The sequence below is a fragment of the Arabidopsis thaliana genome, chromosome 5, assembly GCF_000001735.4.
Source record: "Arabidopsis thaliana chromosome 5, partial sequence".
NCBI lineage: Eukaryota > Viridiplantae > Streptophyta > Magnoliopsida > Brassicales > Brassicaceae > Arabidopsis > Arabidopsis thaliana.
Genome location: NC_003076.8, coordinates 23,596,241 through 23,617,657, shown reverse-complemented (window position 1 = coordinate 23,617,657; position 21,417 = coordinate 23,596,241). Strand labels below are relative to the sequence as shown.

Here is a 21,417-nt window from a genome sequence, read left to right as displayed (position 1 = left end):
CTGTTAAGATATATGCATTGACCATAAAATAAAATAATTAAAGGAAAAAAAAAATTAGTCACCCAAATCTTTCGCTTATTAATTAGCTTGTATTCTCGACCGGGTCTACTACATGTGTGTGTGTACCCGAAGTAAATTTCTCTATTTATTACTTTTCCAATTTTCACATATGATACGGGTATATGTATATCAATGGCAATGCGGTTCCACCTAAACCCTTTTATTTTCTTGGAAAGTAAAACCTAAGAACGTTAAAGAGTTAAAGCAAAACTCACAGACTAATGTCACAAAAATGTATATCCTCAGCTATTGTATTAGCAAGGAGATTGGCACAAGGGGCAGAGTTTCTTATTAGACGTGTAGAACCACTTGTCTAAACATGCTTTGTGAAACTTGTACTTGCAAGTCACGCAAGCTCGCCTTGGAAGGCTGTGATTCCCTATGTGTATCACACTGTAACATATCGGGCAGTCTTCTACTCCTTCAAATTCCTTGTCCGAATTTCGCTTCCATATCCTTATCGCCTCCGCCAGAGCCCCATTCTGCTTTCAGTAACAACACATTAGAAAAAGAAGAAGAAGAAAAACATTCAATCAAGACAGGCACTCAATTTGGGCTTAGATGGAGAGGACAAGATTAATCATATATGGTCTACATGATGGAACTGGAGATATCATTCAGGTTAACAAAGATCGATATGACTCATAAAGTACAGTACCTGATGACGAACAAACATTTGCATAGACATCAACCACTTCCTCTGCTTCGCTTCGCTTATTCCAATACTTTTTGCGCAATTAACGTCAACAGGCTTGAGTGGGTAAGAAACTGGAAGCCGGATCACGAGATCCATCCCCGTTTCATCCTTCGTATATGTAGCAACTACCTCATTTGCCGCTTTACTTATGCTGACTGAAAAGCTCTCATCATTAAAGTCTGCCTTCTTTATCTGCGGCTCACATAAACAATGAACAGAATATTTGCAAATGCATTAGTGGATCTTCACTGCAACTCTCAGAGATGAGAAAAGGTTTTTTATTGTACATACCTGAGACAGTTCGTTCTTGATTAGAGATGGGCTGCACCACGTTCTTGTAAATGCTTCAATAAGAGATGATGCAGAACGGTCACGCATTTCGCTAAACCATTCTCTAACATAAGCTGGAAGGACACGTAACATCAGACCATATATCGCCCCAGCAAGCGAAGCCATCTTTCCAGTTTCAATAGGCCAAAGTGATTCAACCGTTGACAGGGACGAACCCGTAATAATCGCACGAGTGGCTGCTGAAGCTACCACAGATAACTCAGACGGAATATCCCCATCTTTTTTCTTCAAGCTCTGTCCCATGTATAATTCTAGAGGAATGTGCTGAAAAAGACTATCTAATATCAACGGATTTGCAGTTTTTTCTATATATTGCACCAGTCTCTCTCGTCCTTGGGTTAGTGAAGGTAAAGAGTTAACATTGGAGAGTAACAAAGACCACGCCAGGAACGTTTGCACCTGCCATTAAAAGTGATTAAACAGTGAATGACTTGCCCAAAGAGGGAAAATAAACCAAATAAAGCTTTTGAAAAGTAAGAATTACCCTTTCTGGCGCAGTCAAGTCCGTATCAAGAAGTTCATGATCTAACTTCTCAACCATACAAGATACTTCATCTCTTAGCAGTAGCTTGTCTTCAGATGGTAAACCAGCATTGCTTGAGTCCTGATCATTGAGAGACTCATCATTCAGTGGTGCATTCAAATCAGCAACTATGGCCAGCCTGGAAATAGGTTCGGTAGACAAAACAGTGTATGCAGCAAGTTGCAATGACGGGATTGGATTGGAAGAGAACATTATTGCATACAAAGAGCTTATAGATCCTCTGCTTAGTCCCCAGAATTCCACTGCTCTGACAGCTCTATCTCTTGCGCGTGGAGAAGAGTCTACTACAAGGTGAGCTACCAGCTCCCAGAACTGCAGATGATCAACTCGAAATGAAGCAACAATAGATGCTGCCTCTGGGGAATATGAAGCAGCAATAGCCTCAGTAAGACCCGTGCAGAAGAAAAGACGCAGAACACCTTCAAGTATTCGATCTTTAACAGGATCCCATGTTTCATCTGCCAAGGATTTCAGATTGTCTTCACCTTCAACAGATTTATGGTTTACTAACGCATTAAGCAACGAAAATGCTGAGAGAGCATTCTGAGCACTGTTTATAGAAGGATCAGAGATAAAAACTATATGCCCAAGTCCTTCAAGGGTATCATTCTCCTTCTCCTTCTCCATGGAAGAAACACCACTAATGAAGTCGTTGACGTTCTCGGAAGTTTCCTCCATCACAACTACTGCAGATTGAATCAGACGCTTCAGATTAGAAAAGACAAAATCCCAATCATCCTCGTTAAAATCGTTTCCACAGTAACTAACTGCAATCATAATTAGTCTTGCGAGCAGAATTTGCACAGCTGGAAGTTGGGTAACTACAGTTGATGCACCAGGATCTTGCTTTTGTTTGCGGAACAAGTCAAGCAGGAGCGTTCTCTCTTCAGTGCTCAGATGCCTCTGTAGTTCCTTTGCTTCTTCAGCTTTATCACTTACGGGATAACAAGAGATAACAAGCTGAAACCAATCCTGTATATCTGATAAAGACGGGGGAAAACAATAATGAGCTAGGCATGCAAAGTAAAAGATAAACAACAAAACCTTAGTCTTAAATTGCTCCCTAGACTGTCCATCTGATGCCAACTATGACCACTTCTCAGATGAGGACTCAGGACTATCACTAAGTCAATGTTATTTCATAAGTAAATATACTTGTTCTACATCCACACCCGAGCCTAATCCTCATTTAAATCTAAGCATTGTTCATAGGTTCAAGATGAGACTACAAGCACCACTTTCAAAAAAAATAAAAAATTAATCGGTCTTTACCTTCCCCACTTTGCCAGAGCACCAGAGGAGGAAACGACAAAGACCTCTCCAGCCAATTTCTAAGCAAAACTTCCAGTGGTAGCAGAGTATCTTTACCAGAACCACCAGATTTTACTTTTGTACGTAATGGTGAGATTATTATGCTCATAATGTAAGGAATAATTCTCAAACAGTTTTTGCTTGTCTCTTCCCCTATGAAGAGTTTATCTGTGATCATTTTGAAAGCAGCCATGGCTTCTTCTTCTCCCCAAAGGTCCTCCTTGAACAAAATGTGAAGGAATGACACTAGAGCCCTCAAAAATGGTTCAACGACGTCCACTATGTTATTATTAAAGTCAACCCACATGTTCCCTAAGCCCTCTTCCTCATCCTTTACATGCACAAGAGCACCGTTGAGTAGAATGTCAAAAATGGAATTTAGTAAACCTCCACTCGATGGTTCATCCTTACAAAATGATACAAGATTTGGCAGGAAAGAAGTCTGAACTTTACCCCCTGGCCACTCCCACGTGCAGAGTATTTCTACGGAAAGCCAAGCTTGAGAGGCAAACCCATGATCTTTGTGGCCAACAATAAATCGGTGAATTCCCAATTTCATGATCAGGCTGTCAATGAAAGAAACATATCTTTGACTTTTCGATTTCCTCAATTCGCACAACTGAACAGGCATACCATGGGTATCTATGCTAGCTGACGAGCTGGGGCTGACCCAAATAGGCCACGCATCACTCTCAAGCAGGAGCAGGCCACAGATATTCTCTTCATCGCTTTGATCCAATGAGAGATATTCTAACACTTCGGTCATCCTTGAAGCACACAATAATGTAAGTTCAAAAGGTTGCAGATCATCCTCAAGTAGGACAACTGACCTCAGGAACTGAGCCAAAGTGCTTGCTGAACTCTTCCGGACATCATAGTTTATAGATTTCCAGAATTGATTATCCATCTTAGAGCAAACGGCATGAACATAATCACACACAAAATTCCGATCCTTTCTCTTCTCTTTGGACTCAGATAGCGTATTGTCCACTAGTGATGTCATTCTATTCTCTAAGTCAATGATAAAAATAGAAGACAATACAGTTGTAAGTAGGGTTGCGTCCTGACTCAGAGACTTCAAACTGAAGAAACTACCATCAATAACTTCAGCTGCAAACTTAGCAACCACGATCACATCTACAGAACTGCTCGAATCAAACGCTATAGCCTCGACAATAAGAGACGAACATGTATCATTGACTGAACATAATGGTGACTGTTTGATAAAAGATAGCAGTTTTTCGAGGATCCCTCTATATATCAAGACCAACGAGCTTCTTGACACAAAAGAAATACTGCTGTCTTGGGTTGAACCACCCAGAACTGAACTGCATACAAAAAAAATATAGAATAAGAACTGGGAACAAGCAATCAAGCAACATAAAAGACTTGACTGAGATATATAAATGCAAAATATTGATACTATTTATAGATATATTGACTAACTTACCACAGGAACTGAACAGCAGAAGTTGTAGTCGCTGAGGAGGAATGGACAAGACTTATAGCAGTTGATTCTATGAGTGTATGGTGCCAATGTTCTGGCCGAGAACCTATTCTTTGATTCAACTCCTGTCCAGAACTTCTTTTTGTAATTTCATCCCTTGCCTTCTCTAAAAGCATTTTCATAGCAGCCAGGTTATTGAAGCCCTGATGTTGTTGATTAAATACATAAGAAATGACATCACTCCACTGCTGAGTGAAACATTCATCATCAAGCAATGAAAATAGGAGATCTTGTCTAGCTGCAGTCGAAGAGTCATATCCATCCATACACCAAGGAATAAAAATTTCTTGAAAAACTTTAATAAGCTTCTCCGGGCTCATATTCTTCTCTTTTTCAACAGAGAGAAGGGTAGAAGTCTCTATATCATCAATTAGCACTGGAACTACCTTTCTTGGTCCAAACACCGATACTGAAACTGACAAAAGCTTCACACCATCTAACAATTCCTGAAAAGATAAATACAGCCACACAGGTTAGTCAAGTAAAAACATCATATGATCTACTATGAAAAAACGGGGTAACAAAACGTGGACGATAACTTACAGATGATCTTATCCACGGGAAAGCCTTGGACAGCAGTGGCCCCATAAATTGATGCAAGGGCCAGCTCTCACCTTCCAAAACTGAATATCTCTCCAATAACAAGAGAAAATCAATCATTTTTCTCATGCTTCCCGCAACTATCTCTAAATCTCCCTGCTGAAGCATATTCAAGAAGCTCTCTTGAACAGCTTTACAGAAAAAAGACAGCAGGTTCTGTTCAAGTAAATTAATCCCTGATAGAATTTCTAAGATGCATCTTCCTAGCTCTTGCAGATAACTAACTGAATTACCCATGCCAAGATTTTCAGCTGACTTCCTCTGATTAGGTGGAATGCTGCCCTTAGATAGTTCAGTGAAGTCCGCCCATAGAATCTTCACTAGGACTTTATCAATTAGATCAACCTGGAGATCATGAATAGAATTGGGAACATCGCAATACCTTGAAGCATTACGTAATCCCCAGAGGAAACATTCAGTGGTTGCCCGAAGAAGTGATAACTGATCCGTACTTGATGATTCACACATACTCCTTCCAGCCAATAAGTTTTTGAAAAAATTCACAAAGAACTTATCACTTTCTACAGATTGTGCTGGCATAACTTCGAGGAACAATATCAGTGCAGGATAAGAAACCTGTGGGGATCCATAGCACCCGTTCCTCAGAAACTGCCATAAATGATTTAGAACAGATTTATGAACATTTAAGTAGACCCAACTCTGAGGAAATTTTTTAGAGAACAGCAAGACAGCCTCCCACATTGATGAGTGGCAGGTTGGATTATTTTCTCGAAAAACACCAAGCAGAGCTGGTGCAAGACTTCGGACGTCGCCTTCGCCAAAGACTTCAGGAACATTTTTAATGAAGCTGCTTAACAAAGAATAAGTCGCTGACCGAATACTAGGGCTTTCAGATTTTAGAAAGTTCAGAAAGCATTTATGGGAAGAGAACATCTTCTCAGCTGAGGAGGTTGCTACTGCCCTAGCCTTTGAGGCAAGTTTTGATTCAGAATTAATGTTTGCAGAGCCAGTATTATCGGGTTCGCGGAGCAAAATATCTAGAAGTGTAGCCAACCCCACCAGAGATGACGATATCATCTGAAAACAATGGAAATAAGACATGGTAAACGAAAACCCAAAGAAGGAAAAACTTCACCATAGCAAGAAGAATCACCGAGATGAAGTACCTGCTGGTACATTTCTTCTAATTCATCTGAAGCAAGTGATTTATCAGATAAATTTTGAGGTGTAAGTTTGAGATTTTCCTCCAGATAAGCAAAAATCTCAGCTGAACATAAATTCAAGGCGTGCAATCTCTTTTCCTGGGCAGGGAATGCTGCCTGTTTAAACAATAGACAGCTAATTGAAATTCTGAATATTGATGCTATAACAAAGTGCCCCCTGAGCAGAACTAAAAGGTTACTGGTCTAATAAAACGACAATAGAGTTTATAATAGAAAGCGGGGCATTCAAACATAAAGTAAAATAACCTCCACCAAGAAAACTGAATTACCAAACGAGGAGCCAACCTGGAAAGACGACTTTGCTGCTTGAGAAACTTCAGATGCCAAATCAAATTGCGAAAACCACCAGGGCCCCATTATAGACTTTAGATGAGGAGCTATATCTCTCCTGAGTAACACAAAGAAACAAAGAATTAATACAGAATCAGATAATAGTGGGAGAAAACATAGAATAGAAGTATGGCATACATGCTAAGACAATATCATCAAGACATAGTTCCTACATGACACGCTCAATATAGACAAGCTTCTACAGCACTTAGCAAACGAATCATTCCAACAAAATATTGATGATAATTTTGATATTGATGTTAGGATAACCTCAAAGCTAAATCATATCACTCATGACACAAGAAAACTACATATATCCAGGTGAATGATACTAAAAGAAGAAGAAGTAAATGAGGCACTGCATCACGGCAAGAAAAAGGGCATGCATTAGAAAATTGAGAGTCAAACCCGGCACCAGTGACAACATTAGTCATGACGTCATGAGTAGCTCGCCGAACATCTCGACTGTAGTCCAGTATCAGCTTCTTGTACTCAAATGTCTGGACAAGTAAGAAAATATGAAAAATATAGTCAACCATATGTGGAAAATGAGCAACCAAATGCACTGAAAACGTAGGAAATATAGTGATCAACATTCTGCAAGACAAAGACTAATTAGAGGTAATTCTATCAGTGAGAGTCATATTCCCAATGCTGATTAGCCTATCTTCAACATCTAATCTAATACAACTTCTGAAGCTACAGTTTTTCTTCTGTCTAAACATCTAATTAGAGGTAATTCTATCGGTGAGAGTCATATTCCCAATGCTGATTAGCCTATCTTCAACATCTAATCTAATACAGCTTCTGAAGCTACAGTTTTTCTTCTGTCTAAACATTACCCATTGTGGGATTATTGGCAAAAGTTCCTTCCCTTGCTTCTGCTTAACCAGTTCTGATAGGGAAGCAAGAGCTTTAATCTGTAAAAGGGTTGAAACAAACAAATCACAATCAAGAACAGCTCTTGTAGTCGATTGGATAATCAGAGAAGCCATTACCTTTGTTGTAGGATCCTTCCTTGAAAGCCTTTGCAAGTGTTGGGCAACCTCACTATCCAAATCCTACAATCCATTAAAAAAGATGAGAGATTGGCAAACACACAAGTAAGCAGACGGGAGAAACATACCAAGAAGGAAGCAGAGTCTTCGTTTGACAGAGAAGTTTGGAATCTAGAGCTACCGACATAGCCCCCAAAACCTACGGCGGCTGCAGAGCCAGACGGCAACAGAGAAGCTGCCAAGCTGTTCAGAAGAAGCTCAATTCAGTACCGAACCAACGAAGCATAGACTCAAAAAACAAAAGATAAAGTCGGAAGAAATTAAACGTTAAGAAGAGATTAAAGGAACAAATATGACCTGCTGCTAGATGGACGTGCTTTGCTTCTTGCAGCATCTCCTTTGGGTTTGCCCATCTCCTTCTCTACTCTAGACAGAAAAGCTTCAGATGGGTCTGATCGGTCTAGCAAAGGAGTAAACAGGTGGAAGTCAAGAGTCGGAGCGGGAAGGCGGTGGCGATTCAGTCGTCGCCGTCGTAGAAAGAGGTAAAGAGAATTTGTCGGATATTACCCACCAATAATGGGCCATTAGTATTGGATTTGCTTAATTTAGGCCCAATTATTTATGGCCCAACTAAGAGGAAGGTCGCGTTTATAAATATTCACAAAAGTTCCTCTATATTTTAGTTTGTTCCTTATCAGACCCAGATTTTCAAATATCAATAATTTGAGTGGATGAGGGTGTGAATTATTCCGTAGTCACTAATTCTGTTTCTTATTTAAATATGAAATCATGTCAAAATATAACATCAATTCGATTATGTACATTTTGAATTTAGTAGTATATATCATCATTTGTACTATTCATGATGAAAGTTTCACAAAGTGAGAAATTCCCAAATATAAAAGGTTTACAGAGTCTCTATATACCAAAAGAACTCTATAATCTAATCTGTTGAGCCTACTACACTATCCTATAAAAGGTTTACAAATTTCATAAATATCTTTTATGATCCGAAAAAACAAAATTACTCATTATACCAACGCTAGAAAAGAAAATGTCAATTCTACATACCAACTCTAAAAAAAACCCATATTAAAGGTTCACAAACAATATAGAATTATTTTCTTGAAGAACTGTCGTATAGTTATCATCTTTCTTTCTTTTTTGGTATCAACTATAATTATTATCTTTCATCAACAACAACAACAAAAACTCTATATAGAGAGGTTCACGAAAAGAAAAAGTTATTCCTAAAAAGCGGACATAGCAAAATTACAAGATTTAACAAAAACAAATACAATATTTGTGGTTCAGTTTTCAACAATCCACGTGAATAATTAAATATGTACGTTTTCTTATATTTTTGAAGAGGATGATTGTAGATTAGGGTTACTGTGGGTGATAGACAATTCGATCGAATAATAGTATGTTCTGTTAACTACCTCTCACTATCGCTTTAAAATAAACGAAAAGAAGAAAGAAAAAAAACTTTGTCTCCCAATTTTGAAATTCAACTTCTTATGCAAGCCACACACTAATTATCCCATGTGACTTAGTCGGAAATCTAAGGCGTGTTTATTTAGTTTTGAATACGTAGATCAGCTATCAACGATACTCTTTAGGGTTTTGGCGTTCTAGACTTCTAGTTCTCATCCAATTAAAATTTGAACAGCATGTCATATAGTTGCCCTTGCCCCATATTCCATGACCAGTATTTTTTTTCTTCTTTGTGTGGGTGTGCGTAGCGGATAAAACTTATACTAGCTTACAATAATTAATTAAAGTCAGAGCACAAAATCGTTAATTAGGTTAAATATTACTAGCGATTCTAACGGATAAAATCATTTAAGGTGGTGTTTAAGCCTCTTTTCTGTATATATAATATATGTGTTTGGTAAGTATAATAGCAATAACAAAAAATTTGCAGGAGTAAACTAGTTGTGAACATGATTTATTTGAAAAATAAACAAACTAATCTTAGGGGTACGCTTTCTTTTGAAAATATATAAAACTTCATGAAAGTGGAAATTGAAAGGTGAGAAAGACTGATATTTATGAGAATGTCGTTGGTGGTTGCATGCATTGATAGGTAAGCTGTTTCTACCTATCTCATCCTCCCCAATTATACGATCATCACTAGCTCTGCCCACACTCTCTCGATCATTTCCTTTCGTGTTCACAAATTATTTGAAGGGAAATAATTAAACGAAGTTGGAAGATACCAATGTCAAAAACCGAGATCGATCGGAATCCCTCACTGACATGAAGACTGTATAAGGATCTGGAATATATTTTAGAATGTGTTATTATGTCTTTAATATTTTGGTCAAAGATGTGTCTGTCTTAATTTAGAATTCTTTACGTTTATATAAAGATAGTGCATGAATATATTTAAAAGTGCAACACATTTTTTAAAAAAAAAATCAAGTGTAACACATTTATTTCATATAATGTGTTATGTTATTAAATATTAGTATCATCAACTTATCATGGATTCATATAACCAATACACGTCAGCCAAACCTATTAGGCTATTACATATCATGGTATTATATTGATATTAATTTAGATGTTTTATGTTCCCATCAGTCATCGACTTATCATATAGTATCAAAATTTGATCTATAACACAAGCCCCAAAATTGGACGTCGCTTCTCTTTATATTACGGTAGATACCATTTTTATTTACGATGTACGCTTCATATACCTTAAATTAATAACGTATATATTATATATATGTATATAGCAATGTTGATACGGCTATTGACATGCATATAATAAAGTATGGGCAGATAAAAACGTGTGTTATATCTATTGATAGAACTAGCTTAGCTTTACGAGGACTAGAGACTAGAGAGTAGAGAGTTTAACTTTTATATAGATGATAAACAACAAAAATGTTCTTAAAGAAAAGGAAAACGCGAACAATAATGTGGTAGTCTGGTAGAGCCGTAGAGGTGACGTGAGGATTTTGGCACAGTAAATAAAAAAACACCTACGTGGAAGTAAACCTCTATAAAAGCAATCAGCCTCGGGATTGCTTCTTGATCCCTCGTAACTCCTATAGAAAAACAGAAGTAAAACAAAAATAAAATAAAAACACAAAGATGGAGTGCTATGAGCAGAGTCGTCAGAGAGCTGCGTTCGTTGTGCTGTTGTTTATCGTTATGTTGGGATCCCAGGCACAGGCCCAACTACGCACTGACTTCTATTCGGACAGCTGTCCATCACTGCTCCCTACGGTGAGGCGGGTGGTGCAGCGAGAGGTGGCCAAAGAGCGTCGGATAGCTGCTTCCCTCCTCCGACTATTCTTCCATGATTGCTTCGTCAACGTAGGTCTTCTTTTCGTTTTTTTTTTTTATATATTGTTTTTTTGTTAATAAAAGAAAGGAAGCGTACGCTTGCCATGTCTACATGTATTTTCGTTAATTAGAATGCTAACATTGTTGTAAACTGAAACAAAAATGGCAGGGCTGTGATGCGTCAATATTATTGGATGATACACGTTCATTCCTCGGAGAAAAGACGGCTGGACCTAACAATAATTCCGTTCGAGGATATGAAGTCATCGACGCAATCAAATCAAGGGTTGAGAGACTCTGCCCAGGCGTGGTGTCATGCGCTGACATCCTGGCAATCACGGCTCGGGACTCGGTCCTTCTAGTTAGTACCTCTCTCTGCCCGTACTCTTTTACATATAAATATATATATGGCCATTTATTTTAACTTGCGCAAGTGGAACTTTTGAATATCTCTGATTTTCATTTGTAAAACTATTTCAAGAGTAATTTATGCAAATTTGGCCCTTAATTTTATTTTCAGAAAGTTTTAATACATCAACTTCTGTTTAACGATTTTTTACACATGGTCTTCAAATAGTTTGAACGGTCAAGCTCTCGTGTACGTGTACCACTATTTGGTCTTGCCACTGGATCGTTGCGGGTTTTCAAATTTTAGAAATTTTCAATTAGGTAGAAAATATTTTACATTCGTATCACATTATTGTTTGACAGATTCGTATATAGTGTATGCAAACCTATATCTTCAATCCATATATGATCTTACTTACATCTTTTTTTTTTGGACGACGATTTGTGACTAAAATTTTGAAGAATTGTTTTGTAAAGAATCTTACTTACACCTTTTGAACTAAGCAGATGGGTGGCCGCGGCTGGAGCGTAAAACTAGGGAGACGTGATTCTATCACGGCGAGCTTCTCCACTGCTAACTCCGGCGTCCTGCCACCTCCAACCTCTACTCTTGATAACCTTATTAACCTTTTCCGAGCAAACGGTTTATCCCCACGCGACATGGTGGCGCTCTCCGGGGCTCACACCATTGGGCAAGCCAGGTGCGTCACCTTCAGGAGCCGGATATATAACTCAACAAACATCGACCTTTCATTTGCCTTATCCAGACGGAGGAGCTGCCCTGCGGCAACTGGCTCCGGCGATAACAACGCCGCCATTCTCGATCTCCGCACACCTGAAAAGTTCGACGGCAGCTACTTCATGCAGCTTGTCAACCACAGGGGACTTCTCACATCAGATCAGGTCTTGTTCAACGGAGGTTCCACCGACTCGATCGTCGTATCCTACAGCCGGAGTGTCCAAGCATTCTACAGAGATTTTGTAGCGGCGATGATAAAAATGGGCGACATCAGCCCACTCACCGGGTCCAATGGACAGATCCGTCGCAGCTGTCGCAGGCCCAACTAAAATAGTCTCTACTATTAAGCCCATAATAATCTCTTAGTGAACTGTTTTTTTCTTATTTTAATGTGCATCATTCTGATGTTATTGCGATATGTCAATTAATTAAACCGGAAATATCTATTGTTTAATCGATATAATATATAATATAATTAAGTAACAGATCAATAGAGGTAAACGAGTTTAATCGTATTCACTATTCAATTTAAATTTCGCCGAGATTTGAGTTCTTTTGACGAATGTTCTCTCCCAATCTAATATCTATTGTTCTCCTAAACCATAATATTCCATGTTACCCATATCTATGAGATATGGCTCAACCTCTCAAGTCACCCATTTCGCTTATTTAAGGCCCATTTGTTTATGGCCCAATAAGAGGAAGGGCCCCTTTTATAAAAATTCACAAAAAGTTCCTCTATATATTAGTTTGTTTATTATCAGCCCACGATTTTTGTAAATTCGATAATTTGACTAGATGAGCTAGTATGATCATTGACCACCATACGACTTGTGTAACTGTGTTATTCCGTAGTCATATTATATATCACCATTTCTTACAAGATTCTATCATATATACAAAATTACATATTATAGTCTACCGTAAAATGTAAATGACCATTCATTATTCACGACGGACTATTTTATATATTGTTAACAAATGAATCACCTAATTTTCTAGAAAGAGTACGATACAATGACGAACCACATTCATAATCAACAATAATTTACCTTTTGTATCTCCACATAAATTGATCATCGTAACTCTTATTTTTTGTCGATCTATGTTTAACTGTTGAAGTTCATGATAGGACTCATGAAAGCCGTGAATTATAAATTAATGTGTAAATTTTGTTTTAAAGAGACATATGCATTCTTACTATATAGTATATACACACATCACACTTGAATAATAAATGTATAGTGTTTTTATTTGACAAAGGAAAAAAATGTATAGTGTTTAAATTAAACATTTGAAATTCTCAAATAATTGTGCTTTTGATGGTCTAATTGAAGTCCGCTGTTATAACTTATAAACATAATGTTTCTGGTCTCACTGCATGTATATCAGTAGATATGTGTACGCTTTGAGTTGAAATTGGTCTGGACGCATTCACAATCACATCATATTACTTTGACAACTCTTTAATTTGTTCGGTCGCTTTTGGATTATTGGCACCCTTTTGATTCTTTTCCCACATATTACCACCCTTGTATACTGTTATACTGTGTCAAGAAAAGAAAAAAGAGTAATGTTATACATAAGCTATGCTATAAGTAGGCCTAATTACATTATTGTTATGTTGGTGATATATATATGTAGTAACACCCATATATATATATATATATATATATATATATATAAAGAAATAAACTGTTTGAAATTGATATTACGATATACATGACATTAAAATGACTGGAGAGAAAGAAGTGGTCTAATAGGGTTTGTGTTGATAAGTCGTGATTTGATAACATGTCGTGTTTTACCCAGGTCCCACAATTCTCCTCGCTCTCTTCTACTTAATTATTAATCTTTTACCAATATGTTCCATTAATTAGTCTAGTGGTACGTACGTGTAGGAGAACTTTCGATTCTAATGGGATTAATTCCCGACGGAAAGTATCGTCACGGCCGGTGAACACTTTTGGTCTGTATATGAGTTTAATATACATCATCATTCAGATGTTATTGCGAGTTTGCGACACGCCGACACGTTAATTAATTAGAATCGAATTCGAAACACATCAAAACCAACAAAGAAAAGTACATACAATATACTAAGTAGCAAATTAAGAGAGACTAAACAGGTTTAGAGTTTGCCGAGATTTAAAGAATGTTTCTCTACCAATATACATGTTGTTTTCCAAAGCCATAATATCCCATGTTACCACTATGGGCTCAAGTCACTCTAAATTATCAAACACAGAAAAAAAGTCACTCAATCCTAAAAAAGTGGACCTCACTTCATTGAAATTGAAAAGAAAAAATAATTAACAAACTCGATCGATCAACTAACAGAATTAAAACAAACACTCCAGCAAAAGTTAATAATCAAACAAAAGTGGACCTCGATTAATCTCAAACAAAAACCCTTCACGTAAATTAAATACTATATATATATATATATATATATATATATATATATATATATATGCGTGGTTCAACTTTTCAACAATCCACGTGAGATAATTTTATCTTTTTTGTTTGTTCTTATACATTTGATTGAAGTAATTGGGAGAGAGCTAGAATGCAAATTGTAAGTGATAGACAACTCCACCTAGTAATAGTTCGTTTGTTAACCTCTCACCATCAGTTTTTTTTTTTTTTCCTTTCATGTTAAAAGAAATCTACTTTTATTTCCCCAACCTTTGAAAATTCAACTTTTTACTTTTTGCAAGACAAACGCACTGTTTTTCCTCTGTGACTTAATAAAAAATTCGAGGTGTTTATCTTGAATTTGAGTTGTAGGACGTAGATAATTGATTTTGTCACGAGTATATATGATCAACGATGATATTATTCGTTTTTAGTGGCCTAGTTTCTCATCTGATAAACTTTTCAAACAACATGTCATATAGTTGTTGCGCCATAATCAGTAATTCTTTCTCTATCGGTGGGTGTGGGAACCACAAACGGATCAAACTTATAAGTTATATTAATTAGAGTCTGAACGAAAAAAATCGCGTAGGTTATATATTATTTCCATTCTCTAACGGTTAATTTAGTGGCGGCCGGTGTTAGACATGTTTTTGTTTTCTAGGGTTGGCAAGTACAATAACAATACATGTTCTGGAGTGAAGTGAAGTAGTTGTCAAATAGAATTTTAGTTTTGAACAAATTAATCCTTGATACTTTTTTATGTAACTATTAATTATATGATATAAATAATGAAAGGTGATCAAGGGCTGGGAATGTCGTGGTTGCATGCATGGAACTTGGAAGGTCAGCTGCTTCTGCCAAACTTATTCCCCGCTCCCCCAGTGATATGACCTATCTGCCCTCACATTCTTTCAATCAGATCCTCTATGTCCACAATTATTGTATCAAACAAAACTGTTGCCAGATGGAAAACCGAGATTGATCGAGCAGAATCACTAACCGAGATATATCAATCAACGTTGTAGAAAGTCCTAGCAGACATTGTAGATGTAGGTAGTTTTGAATATATTGGTTATATTTCTAGCTAATGAATGCATTTTGTAACTTCATATTTACAAGAGTTCAATACAATTATTCCACAAGTCCTTTCGTATTCTTAGTCTCATCAACTTATCAATATATCATATCCTTAACACATGCTCATGATGAATTTGGTTTTACCCAAAAACCGGTCTAGTTAATCTGATCCGAAATTAATTTGATCCATCCATCACCTTAAGAGAACACATATTAGAAATCCTACACTGAAAACAGAATGAGACCAAGGTAATTTATCAATGGATATGGATCAAACCCACTTACCAGCAATAGGTTTTGATAGGAAACCCTTCAAATTTAGCATGTAAAACTTTAGATCGAACCACTTTGGATTCAAATTAGATGGCACATATTCTACTACTTTAATATCATGTAAAGATTCATTTGCTTTCAAATCAAAACCAATGTGTGGATTGATTAGTTATTTTATTATCACAACTTTGAATTATAATTACTGTCATCTATCTATAACATAAACTAAAATAATAATGTACATTACTATATATGTTTATTATATAGTATATCGCAAATCTTGATATGGTTATGGATATATCAAGTTTAATAATGTATGCTCACCTTAAAACGTATATACTCCCGACGAATAATGAACATTAGAGTTTTAATTTGTATAATAAGATATGCTTGGTAGAAAACAAAAAAGGGAAATGTGCTGAAAAAAGGGAAATGTAAACATGCATGAATATGGTAAAGGTGGCGTAATTAAGGAGTAAGGACCCAGTAATATAGTGGATATTCGAGAAAAACTTTTCTACGTGAACAAAAATAACCTACGTGTAAGTTATCCTCTCTATAAAGCCCTCATCAAGTCTCTGAGTCCTTCAACGACTCATAACTCATAGCTATATCTTGTCTTAAAAAGAAGAAGCAAAGAGAATTAGTGGAGTACGATAAGCAGAGAAGTATGTTAAAGGTGGTGTTGTTGATGATGATAATGATGTTGGCGTCACAGTCCGAGGCTCAGCTGAACCGTGACTTTTACAAGGAAAGCTGTCCATCATTGTTCCTTGTCGTGAGACGAGTCGTGAAACGGGCCGTGGCCAGAGAGCCTCGCATGGGTGCTTCTCTCCTTCGTTTGTTCTTCCATGATTGTTTTGTCAATGTAAGGCACTTTTTTTCAATGCAAAAACGAAGCATGCTTTGTATGTTCCCATGAATTACTCCTAAAACTTAGTAAATGCTAAGCATATGATTTGATAGGGGTGTGACGGATCCTTACTGTTGGATGACACACCGTCTTTTTTGGGAGAGAAAACCTCAGGACCCAGCAATAACTCTGTGAGGGGGTTCGAAGTGATCGACAAAATCAAGTTTAAGGTTGAGAAAATGTGCCCGGGCATCGTCTCATGCGCAGACATTCTAGCCATCACTGCTCGGGACTCCGTTCTCCTCGTTAGCACCTCTACCCTTTTACTCTTTGTCATGTCTTACATAGATGCATGTAATAATTGTTGAATGGTTAAGTGGCTTAGTGATTCGGATTCATTTATTTTACCTAGCTAGAACCAGAGTTCGAATCTTCTAGTAATTAATCAATTGTCCCTTTTCAAAACTTAAAAAGAAGGGTAAAATTGTAGTGCAACTTGCATCTTTTTCCTTCTGATTTTCTTGTAAATCATTGATTTTCTAAATCATTCTCACATACATCTAGCCAAAATAGCATAAATCTACCATTACTTTACGAATTCCTAACAAGATACTTTTACATTTTGGTCGATTTTACAGCATATGAACACGGACCAATTTTTGTTTTTTGTTTTTCCCTTTGTTACAAACCCTTCAGCCGACCAACATTTATCTAAATGTTTAACACTTCTTAATATGACTAAACAGCTAGGTGGACCGGGGTGGAGCGTGAAACTTGGAAGAAGAGACTCTACGACGGCGAACTTCGCGGCCGCGAACTCCGGAGTCATCCCTCCTCCGATCACTACCCTTAGCAACCTCATAAACCGTTTCAAAGCACAAGGTTTGTCCACACGTGACATGGTCGCCCTCTCTGGTGCTCACACCATTGGACGAGCCCAATGTGTTACATTCAGAAACCGAATCTACAACGCAAGCAATATCGACACCTCTTTCGCCATCTCTAAACGGAGGAACTGTCCTGCCACCAGTGGCTCCGGAGACAACAAGAAAGCCAATCTTGACGTCCGCTCTCCCGATAGGTTCGACCACGGCTTCTACAAGCAACTTCTGAGCAAAAAAGGTTTGCTTACGTCAGACCAAGTCCTCTTTAATAATGGTCCTACCGACTCGCTCGTCATAGCTTACAGCCACAATCTCAATGCCTTCTACCGCGACTTTGCAAGGGCAATGATTAAGATGGGAGACATCAGCCCCCTCACCGGATCCAATGGTCAGATCCGCCAAAACTGTCGGAGGCCCAACTGAATGATTCTCTTTTATATTATCCCAAGCCCATTGAGCTCAATAATCACCTCTTCGTCAACTGTTTTTTCATGTGCATTCCCCTTCTTCGTCAACTGTTAAAATACATCTTCATTATATAAAAAACAATAAACACGTAAAAGTTTGTGACTATGCAGTTTTCCATTATAAATTACTGTCTATATTCTCTTCTTATTTTTTTTTTTTTTTTTTTCTCTTCTTACTTTGGCTGATTGAAAGAAATAAAACTTTTAAATTTAGTTGAGTAGATGATTTGTTATAAACTCTATGCTACGATTTTTCAAATATTAGTAGATAAAATATCATTAAAAAAAAAAATGGTGAGCAAACTATCATAAAAATATATGATGGCAAAATGTGAGCCGTCGGATGAAAAGTGAATAGGCGAATGAGAGGACAAGTGTAAAAAGTCATAAGGTAGACAAGGACACAGAGGAACAAGTGGCCTCTGCTCTTCTGCCTCAATTAAAAAATTATTTTTATTTTTGATGTGCGTGGACCGCCAATGACGTTTAACTTCGTTTTCATCTCTTCTTCTTCTTCTTCTTCCGTCTTCTCCTCCATTTTTGTTGGTAAACCCAGAAAGAAATAAGGAAGAGAAGGGGCCTTTAGGGGCGGATAGAGAGATCTACACGTCTTTCTACTAGATCTCGGATTCATTCCCAGAATCCTCTTTCCTCACCGGTGATTGTCTTGATCATATATGTTTTGTTTTCTCCTTGCGAATTGTTGATTACATGTTGAAATTTAGGGTTCTCTGATTGCCGATCTATGCTTTTTCTCTTTAATATAGAGGTAATGCGGTAATGGGGGAGAATTATATAACCTGAATGATCGGTTCTGGTTTAGGGCTTTAGTGGTTTGAGAATTTGTGTGTGTGTTTTGATTGATGATTGCGTTTTGACTCGTGATCGATACATATAATTGAGTTTAGATTTGATCGATACACTGATTGTTGTTGGAAGTAGATCTCATTGCTTTGTTTTTTTTTTTACTTGACAGGCTCAATTCTACCAAGTTTCTAAGAGGTTTATTCATATTCGGCATAGAAACTCAGAAATGGTGGAGGATGTGTCCTCCTATCACTAGGGGATTAGCTGCACGAGCTCATGAGGTTATGACTCATGAGCTACCTCCAACTCTGAGCTATCTCTGGATCAAGTAGTTTTTTTTTTTTTGGAGCCTGTTATAAGTTTGTAGATTAGATGGAAAATAAGCCAAGTGTTTTGACTGATAAATATGATGTTGGGAGGTTATTGGGTCAAGGTACTTTTGCCAAGGTGTATTATGGAAGGAGTATTCTTACTAACCAGAGTGTTGCTATCAAGATGATCGATAAGGAAAAGGTTATGAAAGTTGGGCTTATCGAACAGATCAAGAGAGAGATCTCTGTTATGAGGATTGCTAGACACCCTAACGTTGTGGAGCTATATGAGGTCATGGCAACAAAAACGAGGATCTACTTTGTTATGGAGTATTGTAAAGGTGGAGAGCTTTTCAACAAGGTTGCCAAAGGGAAATTGAGAGATGATGTTGCTTGGAAATACTTTTATCAGCTTATCAACGCAGTTGATTTTTGCCACAGCCGAGAGGTGTATCATCGTGACATAAAGCCGGAGAACCTATTGCTAGATGATAATGAGAATCTCAAGGTATCTGATTTCGGGTTAAGCGCCCTTGCTGACTGCAAGAGACAAGATGGCCTCCTCCACACTACTTGTGGTACACCTGCATATGTTGCTCCAGAAGTGATCAATCGAAAAGGCTATGATGGCACAAAAGCAGATATTTGGTCTTGTGGTGTGGTTTTGTTTGTCCTATTGGCAGGCTATCTACCTTTCCATGACTCCAATCTGATGGAGATGTACAGGAAGATAGGAAAAGCAGATTTTAAGGCACCAAGCTGGTTTGCTCCAGAAGTACGGAGGCTGTTGTGTAAGATGCTAGACCCTAACCCTGAAACTAGAATCACCATCGCAAGAATCAGGGAGAGTTCTTGGTTCAGAAAAGGTTTACATATGAAACAGAAAAAGATGGAGAAACGAGTCAAAGAGATAAACTCTGTGGAAGCTGGTACTGCAGGTACAAATGAGAACGGAGCAGGTCCAAGTGAGAATGGAGCAGGTCCAAGTGAAAACGGAGACAGGGTCACGGAGGAAAACCATACAGACGAACCTACAAATTTGAACGCTTTTGATTTAATTGCCTTGTCTGCTGGGTTTGATCTGGCAGGACTGTTTGGAGATGATAACAAGAGAGAATCTAGATTCACATCACAGAAACCTGCTTCAGTGATCATATCTAAGCTGGAGGAAGTAGCACAGCGATTGAAACTGAGCATAAGAAAGCGAGAAGCAGGTTTGTTCAAATTGGAACGATTAAAAGAAGGAAGAAAAGGGATTCTGTCGATGGATGCAGAAATATTTCAAGTGACGCCAAACTTTCATTTAGTGGAAGTGAAGAAATCAAATGGAGATACTCTCGAGTATCAGAAATTAGTAGCAGAGGATCTTAGACCTGCTCTGTCAGATATTGTATGGGTTTGGCAGGGTGAGAAAGATGAGCTTACTTCACAGCAAGAGACAGAATACCAACAACAACAACAACAAGAACAACAAGAACAGGAAGAACCATTGAAGTTTTGAAATTTGTTCTTGTCAAGTTTTTGGAATTTTGCTTAACACTGAATCACTGATGTTAATCGTATATGAGTTTCTTACATTTTTAATTTGTGGAAAAAAGGAATCCATCATAATATAAAGAAGTCGTTTAAAGAAATTCTCAATGGCAAGACTTTTGAATTGAGAACTTCAATTGCTTACTCTACAGCATTACAGGAAGAACAAGAATCTAAGCCATATCCTCCACTCTCTTTGAAACTGGGATAAAGGCTTCGACTTTATTGAGATTTAGTAGTGAAGACAAGATCTATAGTATATAGTACAGAGACAATATGTAAATTTGGTGCCGTCGATTGCAGTTCAATTAAACAGTTACAGACAATAGAGAGACAGATAGAGAGTAACAAAACTCAAGAAGAGCGTTTGGCATTTGAACAGAGATTGTTCCAGAGATAGCGACCACTTGCCATGTCAACGCATGTCCAAAATCCAGACTTCATTGCCATTCCCACCTGAGCCCATAAAATCAGAAAAACCCATTAATCCCCAAATTACAGAGAGAGAATGAAGATCGGAGGAAAAAGAAGAAACCTTGGAGAATCCAGAGACTGAATCGTCGTCGGCGTGTTCAGCGTCGGTGAAGGAATCATCGAGAGGATCGTCAGAGGTAGAGTTGAGCTTCTGGAGGACGAAGAAGCCAGCGAGAGTCGCTGAAAGGAATATGAGGATAAGCCTTAACGGACACATCTGCTTCTTCTTCTCTTTTCTTGATTTGCTTTTTCCAGTTTTTGATGAAGACAATCAGGAAAGAGAGAGATAGAGGAGCTGATGAAGAAGAAGAGAGAGAGATGAGGAGGGAAAAAAAAGGGTAAATA

At 37.7% G+C, this 21,417-nt stretch overlaps 5 protein-coding genes across 6 annotated transcripts; 3 read left to right on the top strand and 2 right to left on the bottom strand.

Moving 5' to 3' along the window:
* Positions 1 to 58: 58 nt before the first annotated feature.
* AT5G58410 (HEAT/U-box domain-containing protein) lies at positions 59 to 8,282 on the bottom strand (the record flags this gene model as incomplete). Of its 2 annotated transcripts, none has more annotated exons than NM_001345300.1 (14): positions 59 to 542; positions 719 to 949; positions 1,049 to 1,507; positions 1,593 to 2,632; positions 2,925 to 4,291; positions 4,414 to 4,916; positions 5,014 to 6,108; positions 6,198 to 6,350; positions 6,540 to 6,642; positions 6,993 to 7,084; positions 7,427 to 7,504; positions 7,583 to 7,645; positions 7,711 to 7,825; positions 7,940 to 8,282. In NM_001345300.1, the coding sequence occupies 14 exons, from the start codon at positions 7,993 to 7,995 to the stop codon at positions 315 to 317; spliced, it is 5,583 nt and encodes a 1,860-aa protein (NP_001331639.1). In that variant the 3' UTR covers positions 59 to 314. The 2 variants fall into 2 exon arrangements, with proteins under 2 accessions (NP_001331639.1, NP_200649.1); NM_125227.2 differs by having other exon boundaries at positions 272 to 542; positions 6,501 to 6,642; positions 7,940 to 7,995.
* A 2,330-nt stretch (positions 8,283 to 10,612) lies between these two features.
* AT5G58400 (Peroxidase superfamily protein) lies at positions 10,613 to 12,469 on the top strand. The gene is made up of 3 exons (NM_125226.4): positions 10,613 to 10,915; positions 11,055 to 11,246; positions 11,741 to 12,469. The coding sequence occupies exons 1-3, from the start codon at positions 10,691 to 10,693 to the stop codon at positions 12,299 to 12,301; spliced, it is 978 nt and encodes a 325-aa protein (NP_200648.1). The 5' UTR covers positions 10,613 to 10,690; the 3' UTR covers positions 12,302 to 12,469.
* Positions 12,470 to 16,253: 3,784 nt separating this feature from the next.
* Positions 16,254 to 18,188, top strand: AT5G58390 (Peroxidase superfamily protein). The gene is made up of 3 exons (NM_125225.2): positions 16,254 to 16,611; positions 16,710 to 16,901; positions 17,343 to 18,188. The coding sequence occupies exons 1-3, from the start codon at positions 16,414 to 16,416 to the stop codon at positions 17,901 to 17,903; spliced, it is 951 nt and encodes a 316-aa protein (NP_200647.1). The 5' UTR covers positions 16,254 to 16,413; the 3' UTR covers positions 17,904 to 18,188.
* Positions 18,189 to 18,304: 116 nt separating this feature from the next.
* SIP1 (SOS3-interacting protein 1) lies at positions 18,305 to 20,696 on the top strand. The gene is made up of 2 exons (NM_125224.3): positions 18,305 to 18,605; positions 18,924 to 20,696. Exon 2 carries the CDS (start codon positions 19,127 to 19,129, stop codon positions 20,564 to 20,566), a length of 1,440 nt encoding a protein of 479 aa, NP_568878.1. The 5' UTR covers positions 18,305 to 18,605; positions 18,924 to 19,126; the 3' UTR covers positions 20,567 to 20,696.
* AT5G58375 (Methyltransferase-related protein) lies at positions 20,517 to 21,416 on the bottom strand. Its single transcript, NM_125223.4, has 2 exons — positions 21,134 to 21,416; positions 20,517 to 21,054 (listed from the first exon to the last, which is right to left on the bottom strand). Exons 1-2 carry the CDS (start codon positions 21,287 to 21,289, stop codon positions 20,953 to 20,955), a joined length of 258 nt encoding a protein of 85 aa, NP_568877.1. The 5' UTR covers positions 21,290 to 21,416; the 3' UTR covers positions 20,517 to 20,952.
* Between the last annotated feature and the right edge of the window lies 1 nt (position 21,417).

Excerpts from the sequence above, each read along its gene's own strand:
- AT5G58400 (NM_125226.4), top strand. The coding sequence starts at position 10,691 with ATGGAGTGCTATGAGCAGAGTCGTCAGAGAGCTGCGTTCGTTGTGCTG. Across the intron at positions 10,916-11,054 it reads TCCATGATTGCTTCGTCAAC|GGCTGTGATGCGTCAATATT; the intron begins GTAGGTCTTCTT and ends CAAAAATGGCAG. Across the intron at positions 11,247-11,740 it reads CTCGGGACTCGGTCCTTCTA|ATGGGTGGCCGCGGCTGGAG; the intron begins GTTAGTACCTCT and ends TGAACTAAGCAG.
- AT5G58390 (NM_125225.2), top strand. The coding sequence starts at position 16,414 with ATGTTAAAGGTGGTGTTGTTGATGATGATAATGATGTTGGCGTCACAG. Across the intron at positions 16,612-16,709 it reads TCCATGATTGTTTTGTCAAT|GGGTGTGACGGATCCTTACT; the intron begins GTAAGGCACTTT and ends ATGATTTGATAG. Across the intron at positions 16,902-17,342 it reads CTCGGGACTCCGTTCTCCTC|CTAGGTGGACCGGGGTGGAG; the intron begins GTTAGCACCTCT and ends ATGACTAAACAG.
- SIP1 (NM_125224.3), top strand. The coding sequence starts at position 19,127 with ATGGAAAATAAGCCAAGTGTTTTGACTGATAAATATGATGTTGGGAGG.
- AT5G58375 (NM_125223.4), bottom strand. The coding sequence starts at position 21,289 with ATGTGTCCGTTAAGGCTTATCCTCATATTCCTTTCAGCGACTCTCGCT. Across the intron at positions 21,055-21,133 it reads CAGTCTCTGGATTCTCCAAG|GTGGGAATGGCAATGAAGTC; the intron begins GTTTCTTCTTTT and ends TTATGGGCTCAG.